At 45.2% G+C, this 26,231-nt stretch overlaps 1 protein-coding gene across 1 annotated transcript in view; it reads right to left on the reverse strand.

The window, feature by feature from the left end:
- Cmtm4 (CKLF like MARVEL transmembrane domain containing 4) overlaps positions 1 to 26,231 on the reverse strand; it is a 56,357-nt gene that overhangs the window by 8,226 nt on the left and 21,900 nt on the right. The window contains exon 2 of the mRNA XM_075977057.1: positions 770 to 946. Coding sequence (XP_075833172.1) covers positions 770 to 946 — 177 coding nt within the window. The remainder of the gene's footprint in view (positions 1 to 769; positions 947 to 26,231) is intronic.

Genomic DNA, 26,231 nt, shown 5'->3' on the forward strand with positions numbered 1-26,231 from the left:
CCTATTTCAAAAATAAAATAAAACCTAGCATATAATTGTCCTTCACTTTCAAAGCTACAACAAAACTAGCTGAGTTTATAACTGACAATTTTTCTAATCAGTACCTCCTGTAGGAAATCCCTACCCTCACCCCACCCCTTTTGTGTTTTGCCCAATGGGATAACACAGGGACTATCTGATAAGAAAGACCTTCCCTGCTTCGTGACCCAGGACATACCACGACAACAGCCCCACTATACACACAGACAGCTCCTGTTTCTTTCCAGTGGTAGAGTCAAGGCTTTGGGTCTAACCCTCGTGTGGACCCTCTTGTCAATTTGGTTGATAATGTTCAGAACTTGTCAGTCCTGCTTTCCTGGACTTTGGTGTTTTCATTTGTTCTTGAATGTAAAAGAATTTTTATATCATGCTCTTGCTTTGTTGATGAGCATGTACAAGATCACAGAGAATCACTGAGGGAGGTACTCCAGAGCGTAAGAGTGCCTCACTCTCTCTACCTGTAAGGAACCCATAGGCACTACAGCCTTGGTAGAGTGGGAAGGGTTAGCTGAAGGTCCTGCCTTCACTCAGGGCTGCAGCCCACACACCCTGCCCTAGTGTCTAGGGCCATGGGAAAAGCCCACAACTGTTACGATGTTTTACCATTGTTAGAATTCACTTTACTTGTGGAATTTTACTCAACCCAGTAAGGAATGTTAAAGACCAAATGAACTAGAGCTAAACATGACGAGAGAGAGTCCTCTTCTGGAGAGCCAAGCAGTGTACTCACTGTCAGGTTCCAGTTGATCTGGGGGATCCTCATATGAAGGTTGAGACTGAAGAGAATCAGCAGGACCCCAGTCACCACAAATGCACTGCAGCTTACGAACTCAAAAAAGTAGAGGCCTTCGCACGGGGAGCACTCCATGATGGTCTCAATGCAGATGAATGCAATCAGGGCCAAAATCTAGCAAGAAAATTGGAAATACATGTATGTGTATATTTAGTACACACCTATGGACATGCATGCCTGCTGTATGAACTGAACAGTATACAGCAGCAGGGTTCTCCTCTGCAGAGAGCGGTGTGACTTATAGGCAGGAACAGAGCAATCGGAAGGGAAAGTCAAGTTCTTACTAAAACAGTGAAGGCCCCTCCACTGCTATACTGAAACCAGCCAGGCATGGTGTGGCCCTTCCAGACGCTTTGGACCTCTAGAAAAAGGAAGAAAGGCAGTATCTCTGCAGCTTGTTAGTGTCCTCTTTACAGTAGGGAAAGAGACGCTGTCCAGACTCTCTTTGCTTTTCCCGTGCTAAGGACAGAGCCCTGTCTTCATTAGCACATATGCTTTTGGAAAGTGGATCACTGGATTTCATCAACAGGTTGGCTTGTAGGTTACTTTTAAAAGAATAAACACTTTAAATCTTTGAATAGAATCAATTTCTTCTGAAAAGTCAAGGCAACATTCTAGCATTGTATCCCCAAGATTCAGAGATCATAAAACTAAAGAGATACCAATAGACATGGTCTTATGAACACCTAGAGTTCAGGAGAAAAGGGGGATCCCAGGCTACGCTAATTGCCCTTCAAGCAAGGGTGCTCTTAATACCTAATGCCAGATCAGTCTTGGGTTCCAAGTCTCTACCTACATAGTTATCCATGTCAACCCTCTTCCAGATCCAGCCCTGCTCCACTGAGACACAGGTCGATGAAGCAGAGCAAGCTGTTCCAGAGTCAGCAACGCGGCATCCCCTTGGGATGACTCAAAACGTGCAAGTTCCGCCTCAGCTCTTGCCCATCTTTCCCGAAGTCTCATCCACGCCTTTCCAGCCTTTCATACAACGCTTCCTCCCCAAATCCTCCCTGTGCTTTCCCTGCCAGGAATGCTTTAGTCCACTGTCTAGGTGCTTGACCACCTCCCTCTACTCCTATGGCACCAAGCACGGTAATGTACAGAGCTAACAGGGGACTTGGTGAGACACAACAGCCTCACACCTACCCTTCCTGAATTTGTCAGACTCTTCCTATGTAAGGAAAAGTTGGCTCTGTCATTCCTGTTGTCAAACCACCCACCTTTCCTAATCTACATGGCCGGCTTGCTTTTCTATCCAAATCAAACACAGGATATAGGCTTGTCTGTTAAGGGATACAAAATTTCATTTAAGAATTAGTTCAAGAGACCTATTGAGTAGCATGATGGCCCAGCACCTCACACAATAGATACAAGTTTTCTTAGTTCAATAGAAGGTGAAAAAAAAATAATGGATCTCTAAGCACATACTACTTCCAATTCTTTATTGCACAGACCTTAATTCTCCATCTGAATTACATGCCTAAATTGCATCAATTCAGTTCATATAAGGAAAACACCAAAATGATATTTTTCTTTTTTTACTCCTGTAATCAAGATCTACTAATCTTGGGCAAGAAATAGCACTGTGCTGATATTACTGGGACCCTAACTTCGACCACATTTGGGTGGAAAAGCACATTCTTAAAATAAAAATGGTTTAAGAATATGTAAATGTGATAGGCCAATCATTACAACACGGAATACAACAGACAAGAATCCCTGCATGTGATCTAATAAATGTTCAAAAGTCAAAAGGGGAAGCTAAACTGATGGTAAGAACAAGAGGAAGCGTAAGGCATAGGAGGTGAATGAGGACACCAGCAGGCAGCTTGTAGAAGCTGGAGACTTGTGTGGCCTTGGGAGGCTTGGCTGCCAAAGGGGCGGGGAAGCAAGAGAAGGCCCAGAAGGGGAAGCTGTCAAGAGCACTCTCTGGGGCTGCAGCATGGTGAGAACCAGGAAGATGCCCAGGAAGGAAGGCTAAATGCACAGAGCCAAGGTTTGGGAATGCAGTAGGCCTGTGGTCCTTTTCTCCAGTACCAGGGAAACACTATTTAGGAACAATATGATCTGAGTCTCCTCAAAGACAGCAGCGAGGGGAAGAGGGGATTACTATAGAGGCTGAGGAACAGGTGGAGGCCTTCTGCAATAACCCGAAGGGGAGGGTGGCACAGACCAAGAAGGTGACAGCCCAGAAGGAAGCAGGGGTAAGAATTCTAGACCTGCATTCAAGGAAAAGTCCAAGGGATTTGCTAAAACGGGATGTGAGAGAAATGAGACCACTGTAATGCTAGACCTTTTGCCCGAGTGCCTGAAAAGAATGGCACGGCCACACTGACATGGGAAAGCTTGCCAGAATGAACAGAGAGGGTCAGGATGCTGGCTTGGGGCACCCAAAGGCTGGAAATAACCCCTAGGATGGAGGAAAAGCTGGGATGGAGACTAGCTTCCAGGGTGAGTACAGTCAGAAGAAGAAGGCCAATGGAAGTGTGGGATCCAGCCTCCAAGCTGGCCCCAATCATCCACCTCTCTGACAGTCTTATTCTTGCTCCTGTGGCACACAACACAGGGCTGAGCTGTTAGCTGATTCCACACCTGAGTCAGAAAAGCCGCTGTGGAGGCTGACTTGTTCTTTTTCCCTCTGAGGAGAATGAACTGCGACAGGAGGCCACTGCTACAGAGACCCGAAAACCAAAGCTTTCTGCGGACAGCCAGGTGAAAAGCTACCTTGGAAGCAACATCCCGTCTAGGAGCACAGAAAGGAACCCCAGCCAACCCACACTAGAATTCTCGATCCCCAGAAGAAGCTGGGGAAGAACAAAGGACTACTGTCCCAGGTCACTAAGCTTTGGAAGTAACTAGTTATCTGGAAACAGATAACACACTGAGGGGAACTTCATTCATAATACAGCTACCATTTAATACACCGAGAGGAACTTCATTCATAATACAGCTACCATTTAATACACCGAGGGGAACTTCATTGATAATACAGCTACCATTAGCAGGCAGCACCTGCTACTCCCTAGTTACCAAGAGTCAAGTGTTACACAGGCATTTTCATGGCTCACCACTAACACAAGCAGACAGCATGGGCATTAGCCCCCATCTTACAGAAGAGGAAACAGAAATCTTAAGAGGTAGACAGGGAACAGGCAGCAGGGCCAGGATTCATAACCAAGACGGGGCCTCAGTCTCGAGTTCCTGCTGCCTCACTCCACTAATTCCTATCAAAACGACAACTGACTGTTTATGGATATTGTAACGTGTTCCAAATACAAACAGAAACCATACACAACAGTGTAAGCCATATACAAAAATAAAAACATGTTAACAGGGCTGGAGAGACAGCTCAGCAGTTCAGAGTGATAGCTGTTTCTGTATAGAACTCTGAGTCCTTTCAGTTCCCAACACCACATCAGGTGGTCACACTGCCTCCAACCCTAGCTTCAGGGGACCTGACACTCGCTAGCCCCCAAGAGCCCCTATACATGTGTCACACACAAACTCATGTGCTGGCGCTCTTTACCACTGAGCCCTTTCTCCAGCCCAACACATAATTTTTATTTCTATTATTATATTTAATTTGAAAATTTTAATCAGTATACTAAATATCACAAACTTTGAATACTTCTGAAAATAATTCTGAACATTTTGGGGAAAAATCATAAGGATTTTGCCTCATGCTCACCAAATACGTAAATTTTATGAGTTGCTAATTTTTAATTCTAACATCTCAAGGTCAGTGTACAACATGGATAAAGGGTTTTTTCTTCAACAGCAGTGGGCATAATTCATATCTCTAACAATCTGTAATTTGGGACTTGTGTTTGCTTCTCTTCCTTTCATACTTGGTTAGATCTTCATTCTTTTTGCCTCATGTGGCGACTGATGAAACACTCATCCAAGAGAGAGGGAGAAGGGTGGCTTAGTCATCTCCATGCTCGCTTATGCTTCTATTGTTAGCCATACTTTCAACCACCATTTCCTGTTTAATTAAAGTCACATACGTTTCCATTCTCTTAGCTGGGCACTCGCACGCGGCAGGGCTGTGCAACGAGTGACGATCCGCTCTCCACTTCTCACTCCTTCCAGGCAGTTTGCAAACGAAACATGGCAGAAGACAGTCAACTGAAGACAGGGCCAACAGTGGCCCCTGCCGTCACGTCCACTCCACTAGTGGACACACACTGGGGGAATAAGATAGAGTTCACAGGTAGGAAGAGCTAACCTGACTCTACCTAAGACAATAGTCTGGGGCTGTAGATCAAAAGTATAGCTTGCCAAGCATCCAAAATGTCTGATTCCCAACAATCAGACAAAAACAAAAACAACAACAACAAAAAAAAACAAGTAAAAACACAAGCTGTAATAACTTGGGACTATCAGCGATTCTGCGATAGATAGTTTAATCATACGTTTAACACAGTGTGGAAACAATTAGGAAGAGGTTCTCAGTGAGAACCGTCTAGGTCGCTGTCTTAGTTAGGGTTTCTATTGCTGTGATGAGAAACCATGACCATGGCAACGCTTATAAAGAAAAACACTTCGTTGAGGCTGGTTTACATTCCGTTATCATCATGGCAGGAAGCATGGCTGCATGCAGGCAGACAAGGTGCTGGCGAAGGAGCTGAGGGTTCTACATCTATCTCCTCAGGCAGCAGATGAGACCTATGTCCCTCTTCTGGGTGTAGTTTGAGCATAAGAGATCTCAAAGCCCATTCCCACAGTGACACATTTCTTTCAACTACTCCAACAAGGCCACACCTCCTAACACTGCACTTCCTAAGGGCCAAGCATTAAAACACACAAGTCTATGTGAATAGGTCATACCTATTCAAACTACTACTACCCTGGCCCCCATAGGCTTGTAGCCATAGCACATGCAAAATGCATTTAAAGGAAAGGGAGCATAGTGAGGAAAGAGTTGATCAAAACAAGACACAAAACTAGCTGGGCAAACTCCAAACTCTGCATCTCCATGTTGATGTCAGCCCTCTTCAGATCTCCAACCCTTTCATCTTTGCTGACTGCAACACACTTCTCTCTCTTGGGCTGGTTCTGCTCCCTGTCAGCAGCTCTCCTCAGCAGGTGTCTCCAACTCTGGCATCTCCAACATCTTGGGGTCTCCAAGGCAACCTAGGCTTCACCTTTACAGCTTCATGCAACAGCCACACACTTTGTCCCAGAGGTATTCATTAATGGAGGGAGATTCCAGAACCCCTGTCTTCTATCCTTGACTCAAAAGCCAGAAACATGTGGCTGAAGCTGCCAAGTTCTGCTGTTTGTTGGGGCTGAACCATGGGCTCCTTGTCCAGTTACATCTTTCCCAGCTTTCTGTCTTTCACGGTTTCCTTCACTGCCTAAGCTTGGCTGTCCTGGTCCAACATATAAATTTTCTGATGTTAAAATCTATACAGATAATTTTTAACTCTGAAAACATGTATTATAAATCTTACTTTTTAGCCTATTTTTTCTTCTTAGTAGTATTCAAAGGTATTTCTAAATAAAGGGAAACATTATTTTTAATTATTATATAGTATTTGCATGTAAAGATAAATCTATACATAAGATAATTTAAACTATCTCTAATGATAGCTATTCCGGTGGGAATAGGCACAGAAAATGCCAAAATGTCTTCCAGCACAGTGAAACCTAATAATCACCTGTGAAGTAAAGCCACCTATTAGCCAAACAAGAAGAAAGGAAAGATTGGGCCAGCTGTGTTGGGAGACCCCAATGTCAAGGCAACCAAAGAATTAAACCAGTGGACTGGCAGCAACCTTGCAAAAGACACACACATAAAAAACCCTGGCAGGTCTGAAGGGTAAAGAGGAAAAGCACAGCTTCTGCTCATCAGGAGGGCCTACCTGGTGGCTAGTTATTTTCAAAGCTGACTTGTAAGTTGATATTGACAAGACTGTGGGACATGTGGGAAAGACAGAGGACAACTTTTGGGAATCAGCCCTCTTCTTCCACCATGTGAGACCTGGGAACTGAACTCAGGTCATCATGTTGGCAGCGAGCACCTTTACCTACAGAGCAATGCTGCCAGCTCTGTTCCTGCTTTTTAAACAGTGAGAAAGTCCTGTTACCAGGAACTGGGATGCAAACTGTTAAGGCCTTCCCGGACTAGTACTCTTCCCAGCACATGGTGGAGCTGCAGATCCACACCATGCGACTTTGTAAAGGCAGGCTTATTCTAGAAGATAAAGCGAATGCTTCAGAGTGCCTCTCTTGCTCCTGCCCCTTGCAAAGTCCTGGAAGGGATCCCAGCAATGCACTCACATGGCTGTGCTTTCGCAAAGCCTATGAAACCGAGCTATTTCAACTGCAATCTGCTCAAACCACCTCCTCCTTCCACTCCAAATTCTGCTCCATGTGGCAAATGATAAGGAAACAGCAACGAAGACAGTCAAGGGGTTCAACTAGCTGAAAGGTGAGTGAAGGCTGAATTAATTATATTTGGGGCTAGCTGTCTTTCCCACAAATGGTTAAACTCCTATAGCCTTACCAGTGTAAGAATCACTTCTGAGACACCCTACATTCACTACACTGACGGAACTGACTCTCTATCAGAGGGATGGGCCCTCAAAGCTGTCAGATAAATGTGTCCTACACGCCAACTGGAAGCATATGGGTAGTGGAGGAGAAACAGGATTTGAACCCTATGGTGCCATCACGTTGTCTTGGAAATTCTTCCGGTCATCACACACATCAGGCTGTGATGGGAACTTGAGAAATGGAGTCTCTTGTCTAGGGGATCTACTAACATGCAGTTTACAGCCCCAAGCCTGTTCAACAGCTTCCCTCCTTTGGGTGGGATCACTTTAGAGAACTCACTCCAAGGCTGAGGGCGCAATCCTAGAGCAGTGTCAGAAGCTGCAAGCCAGTGTAGGAGGTGCACATCCCCACCTGTCAGGCTGCACCCTCAAGAATTCCACAGGGTTTCTCTGTGTAGCCCCGGCTGTCCTGGAACTCACTCTGTATAGACCAGACTGGCCTCAAACTCAGAGATCTGCCTGCCTCTGCCTCCCAAGTGCTGGGATTAAAGGTGTGCACCACCACTGCCCTGCTCGATTTCCACAAATTCTGAAATGACATTCCGACCAACAATCCCCAGTAAGATGGTATACAAGGCTACCTCCAACTCTCAAACATCCTGAAGAAATCAGTGTTCTGGAGACTCCAACATATGTTCATCAGTAAGCCAAAACCCCCTCCTCAAAGCACACAGTAGAGACTCAAAGCAATAAGGAACTGAGGAAGAGAAGTGAGTGGGATTACTTGTGCCAACAGTAAAAGACGCGCAGAGATGCCTAACAAAGCAACAGAGCTGAGTGAGGCTGAGCACTTGGGGGGCGGGGGCTGCACTGAGTTCAAGGTCATCCTCGGAACATAATTAGTCTGAGACCAACCTAGGCTACAAACCAAAAAAAAAAAAAAGCTAGGTGTAGTGGATGAGGAATAGGTAGAGACAAGAAGATCTCAAAGTGGAAGCTAGCCTGGGCTACACCTGATTTTAAAGATCAATGAGGCAAAAATGCTTGCCTTGCAATTCTGACCTAAATTTGATTCCGGGACCCCATGGTGAAAGTAGAGAACAGACTCCCAAAAGCTGTCCTCTCACCTCCACACCCTGGTATTTGATTGACTACACTCATACACATAACACATATTCATATACATAATAGTAAATAAAATGCATCACATAGCATTAAGCATATAAGACACACAAAAATAAGGGTGCTTGTATACTGATGCATTTATATTAAACAGTGAAAACGCACTTCTATGTAGTAGGCCTGATGGAGGGACAGGGAAATCAAAGAGTTTTCTCTTCTTTGTATTTTGAACATTTCTGTGGTATATGAATATATGGAAAAGATATACACTTAGAATTCACGCTTATATATTTATAATATATGCAAGTCAGAGAACTAATTATAAATATACTAACTATATACATATGTAATGAGTAGATCACATGTACCTAAGTTAAGAAAGACCTACAGTAAAATAATAAAATACTGTTTCTTAAAAACATTTAACCCATAAGTAAGAGGGTATTTTTTTAAAAACCACATGCAGGGTTGAGGATGGAGTTCAGGTTATGGAGTGCTTTGCCCAGCATGAATGACGTGCTGGGTTCAGCCTCCCATACGCACAAAACTGATCATGGTGGCACATGCCTATAAACCCAACTCGGGAGATTTGATTAACAAACAATTCATTTCCATGGTAGGATGCGGATAGGTGAAAGACTGCTGTTGTTTTTGTTCCGAGTTGTTTGGAGACAGCTGTTCCAGGTTGACCTCTGAACTCAAGATCATCCAGACTTGGCAGACTTGGCTTTTCAAATGTTGGGATTATAGGCATGTGACACTGTTCCCCATTTCCATTGCTTTAGACTGGGGGGGGGGGGCTTGTTTGTTTGCTATTTTGTTTGTTTGGTTTTGGTTTTTCGAGACAAGGTTTCTCTGTGTATTAGTCCTGACTGTCCTGGAACTCGCTTTGTAGATCAGGCTGGCTTCCAACTCACAGAGATGCGCCTAGCCAAACAGCGCATTTTTAATGGGAAAAAAATGATCATACATAGATCATTCATAGATACACATATATTTATACTAGAGTCTCGTGTAGCCCAGCCTAGCCTTGAACTCACCATACAGTCAAAGATGGTCTTCAATTTCGAATCCTCCTACTTCTACCTCCTGAGTTCTGGGATTACACGCGTGAGCTACCATGCTGCTGGGGATGAAACCAGTCTACCAACTGAGTGCTGTCCTCAGTCCTAATACTGTTTAAAAAACAGCCAGGCAGGGGCTGGAGAGATGGCTCAGTGGTTAAGAGTACTGACTGCTCTTCCAGGGGACCCGGGTTCAATTCCCAGCACCCACATGGCAGCTTACAACTGTCTGAAGATCCAGTTGCAGGGGATCTAACACCTTTGCACCAATGCACATAAAATAAAGTTAAATAAAAAAAAAAGAAGAAAAAAACAGCCAGGCATACTTATGAGTTAAATGTTAATGGCCTCTAAGAACCAATCCTTATTTACTTTGAAACCATTCATGAATATTTTAAAATGAAACAAAAAACTGAACGGAAAATGAAAGCCACTCTGGACACATCTATGTTGATTCCACTTCTTTATTGGGAGAGTTCGTCCTCTCCAGGGCCTGCTTGATCACCACACAAATATCACTTTACCTCAAGCTGTCCAAGTGGGTCCACAGCAGGAGGCCAGCCCCAGTCCCACTTAAGCTCGAAAGCAAAGACCCCCCCCCCCAAGACACTGGCCCTAACACCAGAAGAGGTACCTGTAAGAATCAGTCTAAATGCTAACTTATCAGGAGCTTGAAGCTGCAGTAGAGCTCTCTCAGAGAGTGTCTGACAAAGTGCATGCATGATGACCATTTGCTAAGGAAGAAAATCTGTGGGTGCTTCCCTCTTTGGCGACCACCTCCCAAGGAAGGCAGATGTGAAACAGTGCCCTCTCCACCACTCAGACGACAGCACAGCCAGAGAGTACTTTCTGGTTCCAAAACAAAGGAGCTCACAACAAGTGTAAATTATTTAACCAACAATCAACATTTCTTCAAGTTAACTTTGGCTTCTCCACTTTTCTCCAGATAAATAAACAGAACCAAATTTATGGATTTAAGAGTGGCAAAGGAGGCCCGGTGTGGAGGTGCACACCTTTAATCCCAGCACTCAGAAGGCAAAGGCAGGCGGCTCTCCAAGTTCCAGGTCAGCCTGGTCTACAGATCAAATTCCAGATCAGTGAGGGCTACACAAAAAGCCTGTCTCAAAATAATAATAATAATAGTAATAGTAATAACAACAAAAACAAACGAACAGCCTGGTGGTGGTGGCGCACACCTTTAATCCCAGAACTCGGGAGGCAGAGGCAGAATGGATCTCTGTGAGCTTGAGGCCAGCCTGGTCTACACAGCGAGTCCTAGGACAGGCTCCAGAGCTACATAGAGAAATCCTGTCTCAAAAAACCAAAACCAAACAAACAAAAAAAGGTTTGCAAAGTGTAGCACGAATTGTAATTGTTCTTAGTAATAAAAACTCGGAGTCAGCTATCACGGGGTGACAGTCACTGGAGTTCTTACCTCTACCAACGCTCAGACCACAAGGGTGATCCTGTCCTCAGACTGCTGCTTCAGACTGACTGCTTCAGAGTGCCTGAGCTCCAGTCTCCTGCAGCCTTATATTCCTCTCTTCGCCCAACCATATCACTCCTGTCTCCACCTCCCTAGTGCTAGGTTTAAAGACATGGAATCCTAAATTCTAGGATCACCTTTGTATAAGCTCTGTTTCTCTTTTATACAGATTCAATCTAATGTAGCCCAGGAAGGCTTTGAACTAACAGAGATCCCTCTACCTCTGTCTCCTGAGTCCTGGAATTAAAGGTGTGTGCCACCACTGCCTGGCCTCTAGTGTCTTAGTTCTGCATTCTGATCTTCAGGCAAGTTTCATTTGTTAGAGCACAAACAAAACATTACCACAGCAAAGGATGCTGGTCAATGTGGTGCACATCTGTACTACCAGCGCTTGGCAGACTGAGGCAAGAGAATTTCAGGTTCCAGGTTAGCCTAGCCTACATAGTGAGTTTCAAGCTAGCTTGAGATACAATTGAGACTCCATCTCAAACAGAAACAAACGACAACAGAAGGAACAGGAAGAAAGAGCAAGAGAAAAATAAAAACGGAAAGAGAAAAAAGCAGGCAGGCGGCATGAAAAGCCAAGCACCTGCTCTTTAAGGGTGGAGATGGAGATGGCTCCAGAGCCTTAATCTCCCCCCACTCCCCCCACACACACACACTGCAAGAAGCAATTAATTAGTAGCAATCAGTAGAGCAAGAGAGTCAAAAGGCAGAGACAACTGAGTTTATTGCTAAGATGGGAACAAGGTTAAAAGAGAGACATTGACAAGGGTTACAAAAGAGAGACGTTAGCAAGGGCTCAGTGCAGCCAAGGTGCATTCTAAGAAGGGTGCAGGCTACTAGCGACCTAGGAAGCCAGCTTGCCACCAAAGCCTACTCAACCATTAGTATTCTGACAGGCTTTTCCAGGCAGGTTCCACGGTATAAAGAACTCTGCTGTTGACCTCCTCAAGCTGTAAAAGTGGAGCTTTAAAAAGGCTTTGCTTTTTAAATATGTACTTGCAGCTTGAGCAAGCACCGTGCACACATTCAACCTGTGAGCTGCTTGTCAACAAAGGCCAACCACAGAGGACTGCAGGCTCAGCAAATTACAATATGGTTGTTTGGGAATATCTAACTCCTAGGGAATACAAAGAGTGTTATGTTATGCAAAATATTTCCTTTCTTGTTTTTTAAAAGAGAACCTGAAAGCTCTCTTGTGGTCTGATGATATACTTGCTCATGACTTCAGAGAGCCACAGAGTGGTCAGTATATTTCTTGCCAAGAGAATACCCACAAAGTTTATGGCAAATGCCACTCTGCCCCACAAACTCCATTTTCAGACTGTCTAGATTAGTAATGGAGCAAAATAACAGCGCACTTGCAGAGGACACAGGAAGCAAGGGCCTTCAACCCAGACCCAGCTGAGGATGTTCAGAGATGATGCTGGCACTGGAGTCCTGCCACCTCCTTCTCCTCACGGTCAGGCTTCACAGGTGAGGCTGAAAGCCCCAAAAGCAGCAAAAGCAAAGCCTCCCCTCTTACTCTCTGCTTTAGTTTCAAATAACCAATGGCACCCAATGGCTCTGGCATCCCTCTTAACCAAATGAAAGCAGGGTACTGCTCTGCTCACTGACCAAGCAGTCAGCAGGCTGCGCCAGCCTCATACTTACGATCAACTAGGGTAAAGAGCGTGAACTGTTCTAAGAGGTGTGTGTGTGGCGGGGAAACCTAGCTTACTATGTCCCACTGCCCTTGAGGCCCCAGGATCTCTGCCCAATCTACTGAGGAAGGGAGCTAGTATGAAGGGAGCATGAAGCCTGTGCCCAAAACTTCAACCCCTTGCCTGCGAGAAAGCGCAGTGTTTACAAATGTTGACACGGCAGCCTTAGGGAGTCTAGCTCTGCATGGCCGTCCACAGTGCAGAAACGGGCACTCAGAAGCATTCTCTCTGTCATTTACTCTTTACCCAGCCTGTAAAAACCAGGATCCGTCAGCTGGTTTTTAAATGAGGTCTAATTCAGTATATAAAATTCCTAGTTCAGTGTGCAACCATTTGCCTCTCCCAAAGAGAGGTTTGGTGTTCTTGAGGTTTTGTTTTCTGCAATACTGGGGTCTAAACCCAGGGCCTTGCACATACTAGGCTTGCATTCTGCCACTAAGTTACACTTCCAAAATCATGACTTGTGTGCGTGTGTGCGGTGCACACATGTACAGTCCCTTGGAGGATGTCAGGTGTCCATAGATTGCCAACTTGGAACTCATGTTTTATTCAGCTAAGAAGTGATCAGCAAGTCCCACTGAGAATTATAGTGGTTTTAATTTTTTAAACATTTTTATTTATTCTGTGCATGTGTGCATATGTGGGGGGTGGCAGTGCAGGGTGGGTGGCGTGGGCAAGGACTGGAGGCAACTGCCTTTACCCACTAAGCCACCTTGCCAATCAGTTCTTAAGTTCCATCTTATTAATAAGGGAAATGAGGCAAAGATGTCTAGCAACCAGCTCTAACCTCCTCCCCTCACCTCGTTAACAGCAGAGCTGAAGTCAAACCCAGGGCCAGAACCCTTCACAGCACAAGTGAGCACCCAGACTGTGCTACCAGAGAGAACAAAGGTTTCCCAGTGAAATTGATTTGAAGCAGAAAGGAGGAGGGAGGATGGAAGGAAGGGAGGACTAACGGAGGGGAACAAGCCAGGCACAGTGTCGTGTGAGGCATGGCCAAACCTTCGTTTCTAAATACTATCGTTTTATTTAAAGGAACCAGGGCTTCTTGATCAGTTCAGGTGAAGAATCAACTGTCTTGCTCAGAGAAGGAAGGGAATATGTCCCGTGAACATAGGAACTCACATTAGCCAAATCTGAGACAATCTGAGCTTCAATGTACATAATGGGGGCTGGGTTCAGGTCAGTGGTACAGTCCCCAGCACCAGGCAAACAAAGTGTTAAATTTATGAATAAAGCTCATGAGTTTATGTGGATACAAGTAAAGACACAGGGAAGCAGGGTAGCACACACCTGCAAGCCCAACATCTGAGAAACTGGTGTGGAGATTCCACGTTCCAGGTTCTTCCTTACAGCCAAAATTCAATTCACATGGAAGGGCAGATTAAAATTACCTTTTGTCAGCCATCATAAAAATACTGTTTGAGTAAGAATGACCCTGTGCCATTAAGAAGTAATGAATGAAGTGTGGGAAAGACTTACATAGTCTGTATCCTCCATAAAAAATATGAAGACCATAGGAAAAGTGGAGACGCCTGGCACCAGTTACTCTCAGTAGGCTGGGATCACTAAAAGGAATGCGTCATCATTTCTGTGGTCTTCCTGACAGTACCACAAAGTGACCAGAATCCAAACAGCAGAAAACGTCAACAAACCCAAATTAAGGGCCATTCTACAAAATAACTGGCCTGTATCCTTCCAAAATGTCAACGGCATGAAACACAAGAGCTGACAAACTATTCCAGAAGCAAGGAGATTAAAGAGACATGATGCTAAACTTGACATTCAAGTCAAGACACCCTTTTAAGAAGGAGTTCTGAGACAATAAGGGAAACAGGAACAAAGTCTAAAGAATTACTAATGCATTAGTGTCAGCTTCCCGATTTGGGCAATTATACAATGACTATGTCAGAAAATTTTCTTGTCTTTAGGATACTAAAGTATTATGATTTTGTCTGTTTGTTTGAAGCCAGGGTGTGTCTGTCTGTCTCTCTCTCTCTCTCCATACACACACACACACACACACACACACACACACACACACGCACACACACACACACACACACAGTCCTGACTAGCCGCCAACTCAGAAATCTGCCTGCCTCTGCCTTCTGGCTTCATTTCCCACAGCCCTTGCTCTATGCTCAGAGTTCATGCACTTGGTCACTGGGAACTCTTTCAAATTCTAATAGAGCATACGCTATACTCCAAATCCTAATAGAGCATACGCTATACTCCAAATTCTAATAGAGCATACGCTATACTCCAAATTCTAATAGAGCATACGCTATACTCCAAATTCTAATAGAGCATACGCTATACTCCAAATTCTAATAGAGCATACGCTATACTCCAAATTCTAATAGAGCATACGCTATACTCCAAATTCTAATAGAGCATACGCTATACTCCAAATTCTAACAGAGCATACGCTATACTCCAAATTCTAACAGAGCATACGCTATACTCCAAATTCTAACAGAGCATACGCTATACTCCAAATTCTAACAGAGCATACACTATACTCCAAATTCTAACAGAGCATACGCTATACTCCAAATTCTAATAGAGCATACGCTATACTCCAAATTCTAACAGAGCATACGCTATACTCCAAACAAGGTTTCTCAAACTTGGCCCCACTGACATTTTGGACTGGATCTTTCTCTGCTGTGAGGAGCATCCTGTTTATAGCATGGTGCTCCACAGCATCCCTGGCCTGCCCTTGCAGCAGGTGCCACATGTCCTTTGAGGTAGTAACAACCAAACACGTCTCCAGATATGTCAAAACTTCTTGCTAGAAGTGGTGGTGAAAACCTTTAATCCCAGTACTTGGGAGGCATAGGCAGGCGACCTCTTTGAGTTATAGTCCTGTGTAAAGGGTGGGGTGGTACAGTCTAAACAAATGTATTTGTAATCCAACAGTCAATATTATTCTCACGAAACATCAGTCACTGCCGCCTGTTCACATGGCTGCAGTAGGATACACACAATGCGTGGACACAGCTTTCTGTGTCTAGCATTTACCAGTTCAGAGATGAGTAAATAGGGTAAAATCATGGGGGACAGGACTCCAACCAGCACTGACATGTAAGGCACACACTTGCTGAATGGCCTCACCTCTTCAAGGAAGACGAGGCACCAAAGTGCTGGGGATGTAGTTCAGTGGGCACAGGGGGAAGACCCTGTATCCTTGGCTGGTGCTCCCCATATAGACCAGGCTGGTCTTGAACTCATGACCCATCCGCCTGCCTCTTCCTCCCAAACGCTGGTATTAAGGACAATTGCCACCATGCCCAGCCAAAAAAAAAGCCTTTTTCTTTTTTCTTTTTGGTTTTTCATGACAGGGTTTCTCCATCCAACAAGCCTGGCTGTCCTGGAACTTGTTTTGTATTTGTATAACAGGCTGACTTTGAACTCAGAGATCTGCCTTCCTCTGCCCCCCCCCCCCGAGTGCTGGGATTAAAGGCATACACCACCACATCCAGCCAAAATAAATCATTTTTAAAAGCAGGAACACAGCCAGGCAGTGGTGGTGCACGCCTTTAATCCCAGCACTCGGGAGACAGAGCCAGGCAGACTTCTGTGAACTTGAGGCCAGCCTGATCTACAACAACTTGTTCCAGGACAGGCACCAAAGCTACAGAGAAACCTTGTCTCGACAAAACAGAAACAAAAAAACCATGCAGAAACACATTAGGCAAATACAGTGAGTGGGTTTTGTTTAGATCCTACTTCAAACAAAGCAAAATGGTACCTGTGAGGCTACTGCACAAAGTGGGCACACATCATTTATTAGATGACAAGAAATTCTCAATTGTGCTACAGATCTTGAAGCAGTTGAAAAAGTTACCTGGTACACTTAGTATTTACAGTTGAGTGTTATAATATCTGAGATCTGCTTATTAAAATATTACAAGATGGGGCTGGAGAGATGGCTCAGTGATTAAGAGCACCACCTGCTCGTCTAAAGGTCCTGAGTTCAATTCCCAGAAACCACATGGTGACTCACAACCATCTGTAATGAGATCTGGTGCCCTCCTCTGGCTGCAAGCATGTATGTAGGCAGAATACTGTATACACAGTAAGTATATAAATCTTTTTAAAAAAAATAAAATAAAACATTACAAGATGGCTCAGTGGTTGAGGGCATCCAGGTTAAGAGCACCCGGATTCAGTTCCCAGCACACACATGAGGCTTAGAACCATCGGTGGCTCCAGCTCTTCTGACTTCTGCAGGCATCAGGAACACATGTAGTGCACATGCATGCAGGCAGGCAAAACACTCATAAAACACATTTTGAAAAGTCAAAATATATTTTTTAAATAAAATATTGAAATTTAAAAAAAGGAGCGAAGGCTGGGACAGAGTCAGAGTGTGGAGTGATGCTAACTCAAAACAAGGTGAAGGCGTCTGGGGATTTGTTTCACTATTCTCTCGGTTAGTGTGTATTAAAAGGTTCTGTTTCAAAAAGCTAAATTAAAAATCAAGTTGAGGTTGGTAGGGCGACTCAAGTAAACATGGGTTCCTGGAACCCACATGGCGGAGGGAGACTCTCACAAGCTGTCTTCTGACCTCCGCTCACGTGCAGGGCTCATGTCCCTGCTCCAAACACACGAACAAACGCTTCGCGACAAAAGCAGGTGACAAATGAGCACATCATCATCATCAATACCCACGAGGGGAATGCAAGTGCAAACTACTGGCGCACCTCTCCACACCGACTGACTCCAGTGATTCCAACTTTAAATTGCCGAGTGGGCCGGGAGTCCAGGGCACTGACGTCACGCACCGCTGGTAAAGAGGCAAACGGTGCAACCTCCAAGAAAGGTTTGGCAGCTTCTTATAAAGTTAAACATATTCATACCAAACGGCCTGGCAGTCTCACTCCTTGATATTATCTTCAAAGAAACAAAAATTGTAGTCACATAAATACCTGTTATACAAGTATTCATGATGACTCAATTCACGACCACCCAAATCTAGAAACAGCCCAAATGAACTTCAGTAAATAGAAAAGCAAGCAATGGTAAATCCGTCACACAGAAACTACTCAACAAAAAAGAGAAATGAATTACTAACACTTGTAAAAGGATTAATCTCAAGACATCCATGTTAAGTGGGTATGGCCAGATTCAAAAGGCTCCAAGTGATATGATTATATTCAGGTGATGCTCTGGGGAAAACAAAATTATGTGGAAACAGAATTAATGTTTGAAAGGGGAAACTGAGGGAGATGGGTGAACAGACAGCTCGGTGGTGGGGTGCATATTCAGTTTGCACCGAGGCCCAGGACTCCATCCCCAGCATACCAAACACATAAACCGACAAAAGACTGAGCACATAGGAAAAACTGCCCATCTCAGATTAGTACATCCTGGAAACTCTGTCTTCTTTTTGGCTTACAGTATTTTTTTCTTTCCTTCTTTTTTTTCTTTTTCAGTTAAATTGGCATTACTTGTAAGATTTCCTTAACGATTCACTTAAGGAGATATAAAGTTGAGGGTTCCACAGGGACTGTCCCCAATTCCCTTCTGTTGCTCCAGGCTTCTCTGAGACTCCTAAAAACACAGCTCTGGGATTTGGCTCCTCTCCAGTCACCTGCTACCTACTGACGAGAGCCTCACCTGTACCCTGTTCCTGGAACAATTCTAGCGGGTTCCCTGCTCTACCCCCTGAATATTCAGTAATCTGGCTGAACCACAACAAACCAGGCAAACAGAACAGAATCTATGAGCCAACCACTAAACCATGTCCACAGGTAACTGGAAATCCCCAAGGAGTTGTAATTAATGTCTCATGTCAGCCCAAAGCACAGGCTCAGGTGAGGCCACATACATTTCTAAAAACCATTAGAGAAAAACCTGTACAACTGACCCATTGCCTGGACTATTTATGGATTATACCTTTGAAACTGCACCGGACACAAGAAATTACAATCATCCCGGTGGCAGCTTCCTGGGAACAAGTGAACTCTAGCCTGCATGGCCTGAAGGCTTAAAGATCCAGTGTGACCAGAGAGCAGAGCAGTCAGGTGAAAACAGGCCTGGTGATGTAGGTACACGTGTCACAGGGAGCTGAGGTCAGAAACAAGCTTGCTTTTGGTGGGGGACTGGCTGAGAGGTCAACAACTTTTCTAGAAAGTTTGATTTTCACATCCACCTTGGAAACTCATTCATTAATATGCAGATATTAACATTAAGCTCAGGCCTTATTAAAATGGATTCTTTTCCATGATTCCTAGCACAAACCACACCCATCTAAGAATGATTTGTAAAACATTTGCTTACTATAAAAAAAATCAGCACCACAGAGCAAAGCGAGCCAACAGCATGTCAGCTACACATAATAAAAACAAATTAGACAACATCCAAATATCACAACTCTGACATCCCAGTTCAGTTATGAAGCAGGTCCAACTCCAGCCTGCTCCCCACTGACGGCTGCCTGGTCAACACGGCCTGGGACAGGTTTCTGAAAACAAGTAAGAGGATGGAAAGCCCAAGCCAGCAGTCAGGGACCTGTTTTCGCTCCAGTGTCCCCAGATTAGGTCCAAATTTGCCTCAGACCCAGAGCAGAGAAGCAGGTGTAGACAGAGTCCAGGTGGTGGGCAAGGAGGTTCTTCTCACTCACGGACAAGGAAAATCACGAGCTTCTTCCCTCATCCTGACATTCAGACCCCAGGCGCTGAGGCAGCACAGGTGCAGGTGGATGCCCCCAACTCTCAGAACTGCTCCTCAGAGATGCTTTCTTTTTGAATTTATTTATTCTGTGGGTGTGCACTAGTACAGGTGCCTACAGGTATGTAAAGTCTCAGAGCACATGGAGAGCCCAGTCTAGGCTTCATGACACCATGCCTCGAAAAAGAACAACAGAAGTCAGGTGTGGTGGCACACAACTTAAATCCCAGCACTGTGGAGTCAGGCGTGGTGGCACACAACTTAAATCCCAGCACTGTGGAGTCAGGTGTGGCACACAACTTAAATCCCAGCACTGTGGAGTCAGGCGTGGTGGCACACAACTTAAATCCCAGCACTGTGGAGTCAGCTGTGGTGGCACACAACTTAAATCCCAGCACTGTGGAGTCAGCTGTGGTGGCACACAACTTAAATCCCAGCACTGTGGAGTCAGCTGTGGTGGCACACAACTTAAATCCCAGCACTGTGGAGTCAGGTGTGGTGGCACACAACTTAAATCCCAGCACTATGGGGGCAGAGGCAAGCAGAAAGGCCAGCCTGTTCTACACAGGGAGTTCCAGCGCAGTCAGGGCTACATAGTGACCCTGTCTCAAGCAACAATAAACAGGTACAAATGAAAACACCTTGAGTAAATAATTGATAATCCCCCTCTTCTTTGGAATATGACTGACAGTTCAGTGTAAAATGTGTTCTCTTTCTGACATGGTTTCTGTGAACCCGAGGAAGCAGAGCAGAAGTACGAAGCTGTGGTATTTACGACACACAGACCATCCGTTAGTGTTTACATAAACGCAATTCCTCAGAGAGCTGGAGTGACTCCGTTAAGAAGGACAAAGAAAACTTCACACTGAAAGTTACGATGAAGAAAAGAGAACACCGTATTACAACAAAGTCCCAATTTACTAAGCCGCAACACTCCCAAATATGTGTACAACCAATAACAGAGCCTCTAGAAACACGAAACAAAAACATATCACGGACAAAGATGTTAGCAGCACAGCTGCTCCAACAGTCAGCATTCTTTTCTTCATAATTGGTTCCAACCAGTAAACAAAACATCAGCAAGAACACTGAAGAGCTGGGGGAGAAAGGCCTCAGTATCACCCGCCACTACTAAACCCTTGAGGGAGAAAGAACTTAGTATCACCCATCACTACTAAACCCTTGAGGGAGAAAGAACTTAGTATCACCCATCACTACTAAACCCTTAATAGCAAGTACAGCAAAAACTTCATGACACTGGATTTGTTATGATTCCTTGAATATGACACCACAAGTTCAGCAAACACAAGTTAACAGAGAATCAGTACTGTCTGTCTGTCTGTCTGTCTGTCTGTCTGTCTGTCTATCTATCTATCTATCTACCTATCTAACTATCATCAAAACATAAAGCTTCTATGTAAAGGAATCAACAGAATGAAAAACAGGAAGAAATTTTATAAATCATATATGTATAAGAGTCAATACCCAGAACAAATAAAAGATAGGTGCACACCCATAACCCTAGCACTCAGGAGCTGAGGCAGGAGGATCTCAAATTCAAGACCAGCCTGGGTTACACAGTGAGACTCTACCTCTAAACAGACAGGCAACAGATAGAATAGACAGGAGAGACTATGAGGCCAAGCAGAGCACCTAGAACTTTCATATACTGCTAGTAAGAATACAAATGATACGCCGGTGGCTGTGGGACACACCTTTAATCCCAGTACTTAGAAGGAAGAGGCAGGTGGATCTTAGTGAGTTCAAAGCCAGCCTGTTTGAGGGAGCCTGGTCTATGAAGCAGATGCCTGGACAGCTAGGATTGTTATATAGAGAAACCCTGCATCAAAAGACCACTAAAATAAATAAATAAAGGAATACCAATATACAGGCACTCTAGAAAACTGTTTACCCAGTTCTAAAATAATTAAAACAGGGAGCTGAAAAGGTTTAGTGGTTTAAGTGGGCCAGAAATCCCAGTCCTAGGAAGCTGTGTGTGTGTATGTGTGTGCATGCACATGCACACGTGTGTGAAGTGAACCAGAGCCTAAGCATTCTACTAGTCTGCCATGCCCCTAAATCCTTTTAGATTTTATGTGTCTATGTGTGTATATATACACATATTTGTAGTAAGAGGTAGCTTGTTTGTTTCCCAGCCATTTAGCAGCTCAATACCAGAAATATTAACTAAATCACTGCTTGGCCCATTAGCTCTAGCTTCTTATTGGCTAACTCTTACATATTAATTTAACCCATCTCCATTAATCTGCGTATTGCCATGTGGCTGTGGGCATGTCTGTCTCTGGTGGCAACTCCATGGCAGAGCAGGGCAGAACAGAACTGGGTGGGTAGGTGGGGCACACTAAACTGAATGCTGGGAGAAAGAAGGCGGAGTCAGAGAGAAAACATGTAGTCCCACTGGAGACAGCCAGAACTTTACCCAGTAAGCCACAGCCTTGTGGTGATACACAGATTAATGGAAATGGGTTAATTTAAGATATGAGTTAGTCAGAAATATGCTTAAGCTACTGGCCAAACAGTATTGCAAATAATATAGTTTCTGTGAGTTTACTGCGGGACTGGGCAGGACAGAAACCTCCTACTACACTACATATATGTACATATGCATTCATGTGAGTACAACTGGGATGGAACCCAGGGTTTTGTGCGTTAGGCAAGACCTCTATACTGAGCTGCATCTCTAACCCAACCTTACTCCTAGGTAAGTCTTCAATACTATCACCCAACCATGAAACGAATGTCCCATTTCCAAAATGGTACCTACAGCAAAACAAGAAAGGGTCCATTAGAGTGGGCTACCAAAGGCTGCAAACACATAGCTGGGGGTCATTTCTATATATATTCTGAATTTCAGCAGAAAGTGTTTGTGTGTGTGTGTGGTGTACGGACGTGCTCATGTGGGTGCATGCACATGGCTAAGTGCGTGTGTGTGTGTGTGTGTGTTGTGTACGGACGTGCTCATGTGGGTGCATGCACATGGCTAAGTGCGTGTGTGTGTGTGTGTGTGTTGTGTTGTGTACGGACGTGCTCATGTGGGTGCATGCACATGGCTGAGTGCGTGTGTGTGTGTGTGTGTGTGTTGTGTACGGACGTGCTCATGTGGGTGCATGCACATGGCTAAGTGCGTGTGTGTGTGTTTGTGTGTGTGTGTTGTGTACGGACGTGCTCATGTGGGTGCATGCACATGGCTAAGTGCGTGTGTGTGTGTTTGTGTGTGTGTGTTGTGTACGGACGTGCTCATGTGGGTGCATGCACATGGCTGAGTGATATGGAGGTCAGAGGTCTGCATCTGGTGTCTGTCCTCAATCATCCTTCATTATCCATGGGGTCACAATTCAGCCCAACGAGACGGCCAATGAGCTGCAGTAATCCCTTGTCACTGTAACTCTGCCCCTGTTCCCTGCACCAGAGGTACAGAGGTGTTGCTCTGCACCCCGGCAGCTAGAGAGCTGAACGAGGTCTTCATTCTTTCACGGCAGGAACAGTACCCGTACAGCCCTCTCCTTAGCCATCTTCAGGGAACGTTCTTAAGAGAAATAACGTATATCTATTTTCAGACTGCGATATATCCAAGGATAAGTTATGAAACAGTATCCATAGTATCCCATCCCAGTAATCTGCAAACAGGAAAAAGGCTAACACAGCATTCACCCAAGTATCTGAGGAGGCCATACTTGATAGCTGAGAAAACTGGCAATTTTTACTTTAAAAAATTATTTTTCTACAATAGCCTGATTTTTTTCTTAAGGCATAAGTATTTTAAGAGGCTGTTCTCCTAGTCTGTGGTTTATAGTCGAATTACAAGTGTGCTATTCCTAATACAAATGTGTTCGGCTGAGGTCCTGACATAAAGGAGCTTTGTAAGGCCTGTGCAGCCCCGGGCTCCCCAAAACACTTCACCAGATGTGAGGCTGGAGCAGCAGCGGAGGAACTGGCTTCAAGTGGTAACCTGGGGGGGGGGGGGGGGTCTCGAACGCAGGGGAAAGCAGCCAGGAAAGCAGGAAGGCAGAAGAGATGTGTGGGGAGACAGCAGCAGCAAGGCCAGCGCTGAGGAGAGCAGTGCGGCTTCAGGAGCCCCACACCCTCGCTCGCCCCTCCTGGAACTGGTCATTTACTCCATGGCCCCCAGAAGAAGGGACTGCAGACTGCTCTTCATGCTCAGGACCTTGACCCCAAGGGGTAGGCCCAAACCCAGGCTAGCCAGGTACCTCTAACTTGACCCAGCCAGGTCCAAACAGAGACAGTCTCATGCTCATTGGGATTTAACCACCAAGAGCAGGTTAGCATGGGGTCTGGCAGACAGCCAGGGACAAACATTTAAAATGTTAAAAACCTCTCACAATACATTACAGATACAGTTTAAACAATGAAACGCTTAGCCCTGCTTAACCATTCCTTTACGACTCCTCTGACCCTTCGGAGTTGTGCTACTGTAAAACGGGAAACACTGCCCTGCACGGAGGACCAAAACCTCATCCTGCAAATGTGCTCGGCTCCATGGGCCTCTTAATGCAGCATTCCGAGCAAGGCTGGGATCCTTCTGCAAATAAGCCAGGGCAACAAGGTTTCCCAGACTCCTTCCTGTAGTTCATTCCTCTCACCTAAAACAGAGCATTCCCCGCTGCTGGGTCTCTTGGCTTGGTAACAACTACACAGGGACTGGCACCTTCCTCTGCAGGCCTGCACGTCCCTCCATCCTATCACTCTCTCATGGACGCTGGCAGGCTGAGGGTTGCCAGCCCCCAGCTATCTCAGGCAGAGCCAACACAGCAGCACAAGCTCTTATCCCCACACCAGCATTGCCCCTAAGTTCTCAGCCCAAGGCAGTCAGTGCTCAGAAGCCTCTACCAGAAGAGCCTGATAGATGGATGCCCTCCATAAGCTGGCCAGACTGGCAGAGAATGGAGTATCTGAGTGGCCTCAGGCAAAAGTGGGACAAAACAAAGCTGGGCAGAGCTGTGCTGAAGGGAGACATGGGCCAATGGGCTCAGGAGTCACATGCTGCCCTTGATCGGGGAGAAAAACAGTCCTACAGAAAGAACGAAGCCATGCAAGACTCAAGAGACCTGTGAATGTACCCCCAGAGCCTATTATCAATAAAGCCTGTAGCCAACAAGCGTGTGCCTGGGCGACACAGGTCATCTCAACACAGTGTAACCTCAAAGCAGCCAGGCAAGCCACAAAGGTATGAGCGCAGTGGTGAACCCGTGACCCTCACTAAGTGGGAGGCTGAAAGAGAAGCAAGGCTTGAGTCCAGAAGTTCAAGGTCAGTCTAGAAACAGCAAGAGAAGAGAGGTGCAAGGCAAAAGGGAGAAGGAACACACTCAGGTAGAAACTCTACCATCTGTCTACACCTAACTCTACTGCCTACCACACATCACTGATTGCTCGGTGGACTGACTGATAACTTCAGGATTTTCTTGAGAGGGCAACAAGAACTGAACCCAGTGCATGTTAGGCACGAGCTCTACAACTGAGCTACACCTGACTTCACAACTTAGGTTTTAAAATGGACTGAGAGCACACCTTTAATCCCAGCACTTGAGAGAAAGAAGCAGGGAGGCAGAGGCAGGAGGATCTCTGTAAATTCAAGGCCATCCTGGTCTACACAGCAAGCTCCAGGATTACACAGAGGGTTGAAGGACCCTTTCACGGGGTCACCTAAGACCATCAGAAAGCACAGACACTTGCATTACATGTCGTAACAGTAGCACAACTGCAGTTATGAATAGCAATGAAAATAATCTTCTGGTTGGAGGTCACCACAACTTGAGGAACTATATTAAGGGTTGCAGCATAGGAAGGCTGAGAACCACTGACATAGAGACCCCGGCTCAAAAGGTGAGGAGGGCTATGAAAGCTCTTCATTCCCGCAAACAGGAGCACGTATTAATTACTGGTTTGCATGTAGTCACTCATGTGGCATTGAATACACTATTATCTACATGCAGCAAAGAAAATGCTGCAAGGGCTACATGTTCATTAATTCAAAATAAACCTGTTTTAAACAGTATGTCTAGAAGATATCTACAGCTTACATCTGCGTAGTTGAGAACTTAGTTTCCTATCTGGCTTAATTAACATCAGGCCACAGCCGCGTCTGTAAAATCAATTCCCCTATTAGATGAGGGAGACAGAGCTACTGAAAGAAAAAACAAACAAAAGAAACAAGCTGCTGGTAGAATGCTTGCTGAGTCAATCCCCAGCCCCAAAGGGGAAAAAGTAAACATCACTGCTCCCCACAGAAGCTCTAAGCCAATGGCAAACAGATGCGGAAGGCAGGCACGGTGGGGCATGACTGTAATCCCGACAGAGGCAGGAGTATTGAGAACTGGGGGCTAGCCTGAGCTATACAGGGAAACTCTGTCTCAGAAGAAATAAACAAAAACATCCTCTCTGGACAACAGGCCACCTTCCCTGCCAGCAGATGCTGCTAGCACAGACCTGTGACGGGGCAATCAGAGCACGCAAACCTCCACCTCCCTTCATCCTCAGGCATCCACACAGGGCACAACCTGCCCAATGTAAGCAATAGTCGCTGAGAGCAGGATGTTGAGAATGAGACGGCTGAACCAGTCTGGCTAAATTCTATATTTGCCACATCTGGATACTCTACTAAGAAAGTAACTGTAAACACCTAGCTTTTCTTTCTTTCTTTTTCTCTTTCTTTCTTTTTAAAAAACTTCATTTCTACTGATCTGGTCATTTTAAAACAAACAAACAAACAAACAAACACCCTGCCAGCTCCTATAGAACAAATGGAACACAGATGTTTTGACAAACCCATGGTCCTGTGGACTCTCCTGAGACTTCCTTGCA

This window comes from Microtus pennsylvanicus, chromosome 6 (assembly GCF_037038515.1).
Source record: "Microtus pennsylvanicus isolate mMicPen1 chromosome 6, mMicPen1.hap1, whole genome shotgun sequence".
Classification (NCBI taxonomy): Eukaryota; Metazoa; Chordata; class Mammalia; order Rodentia; family Cricetidae; genus Microtus; species Microtus pennsylvanicus.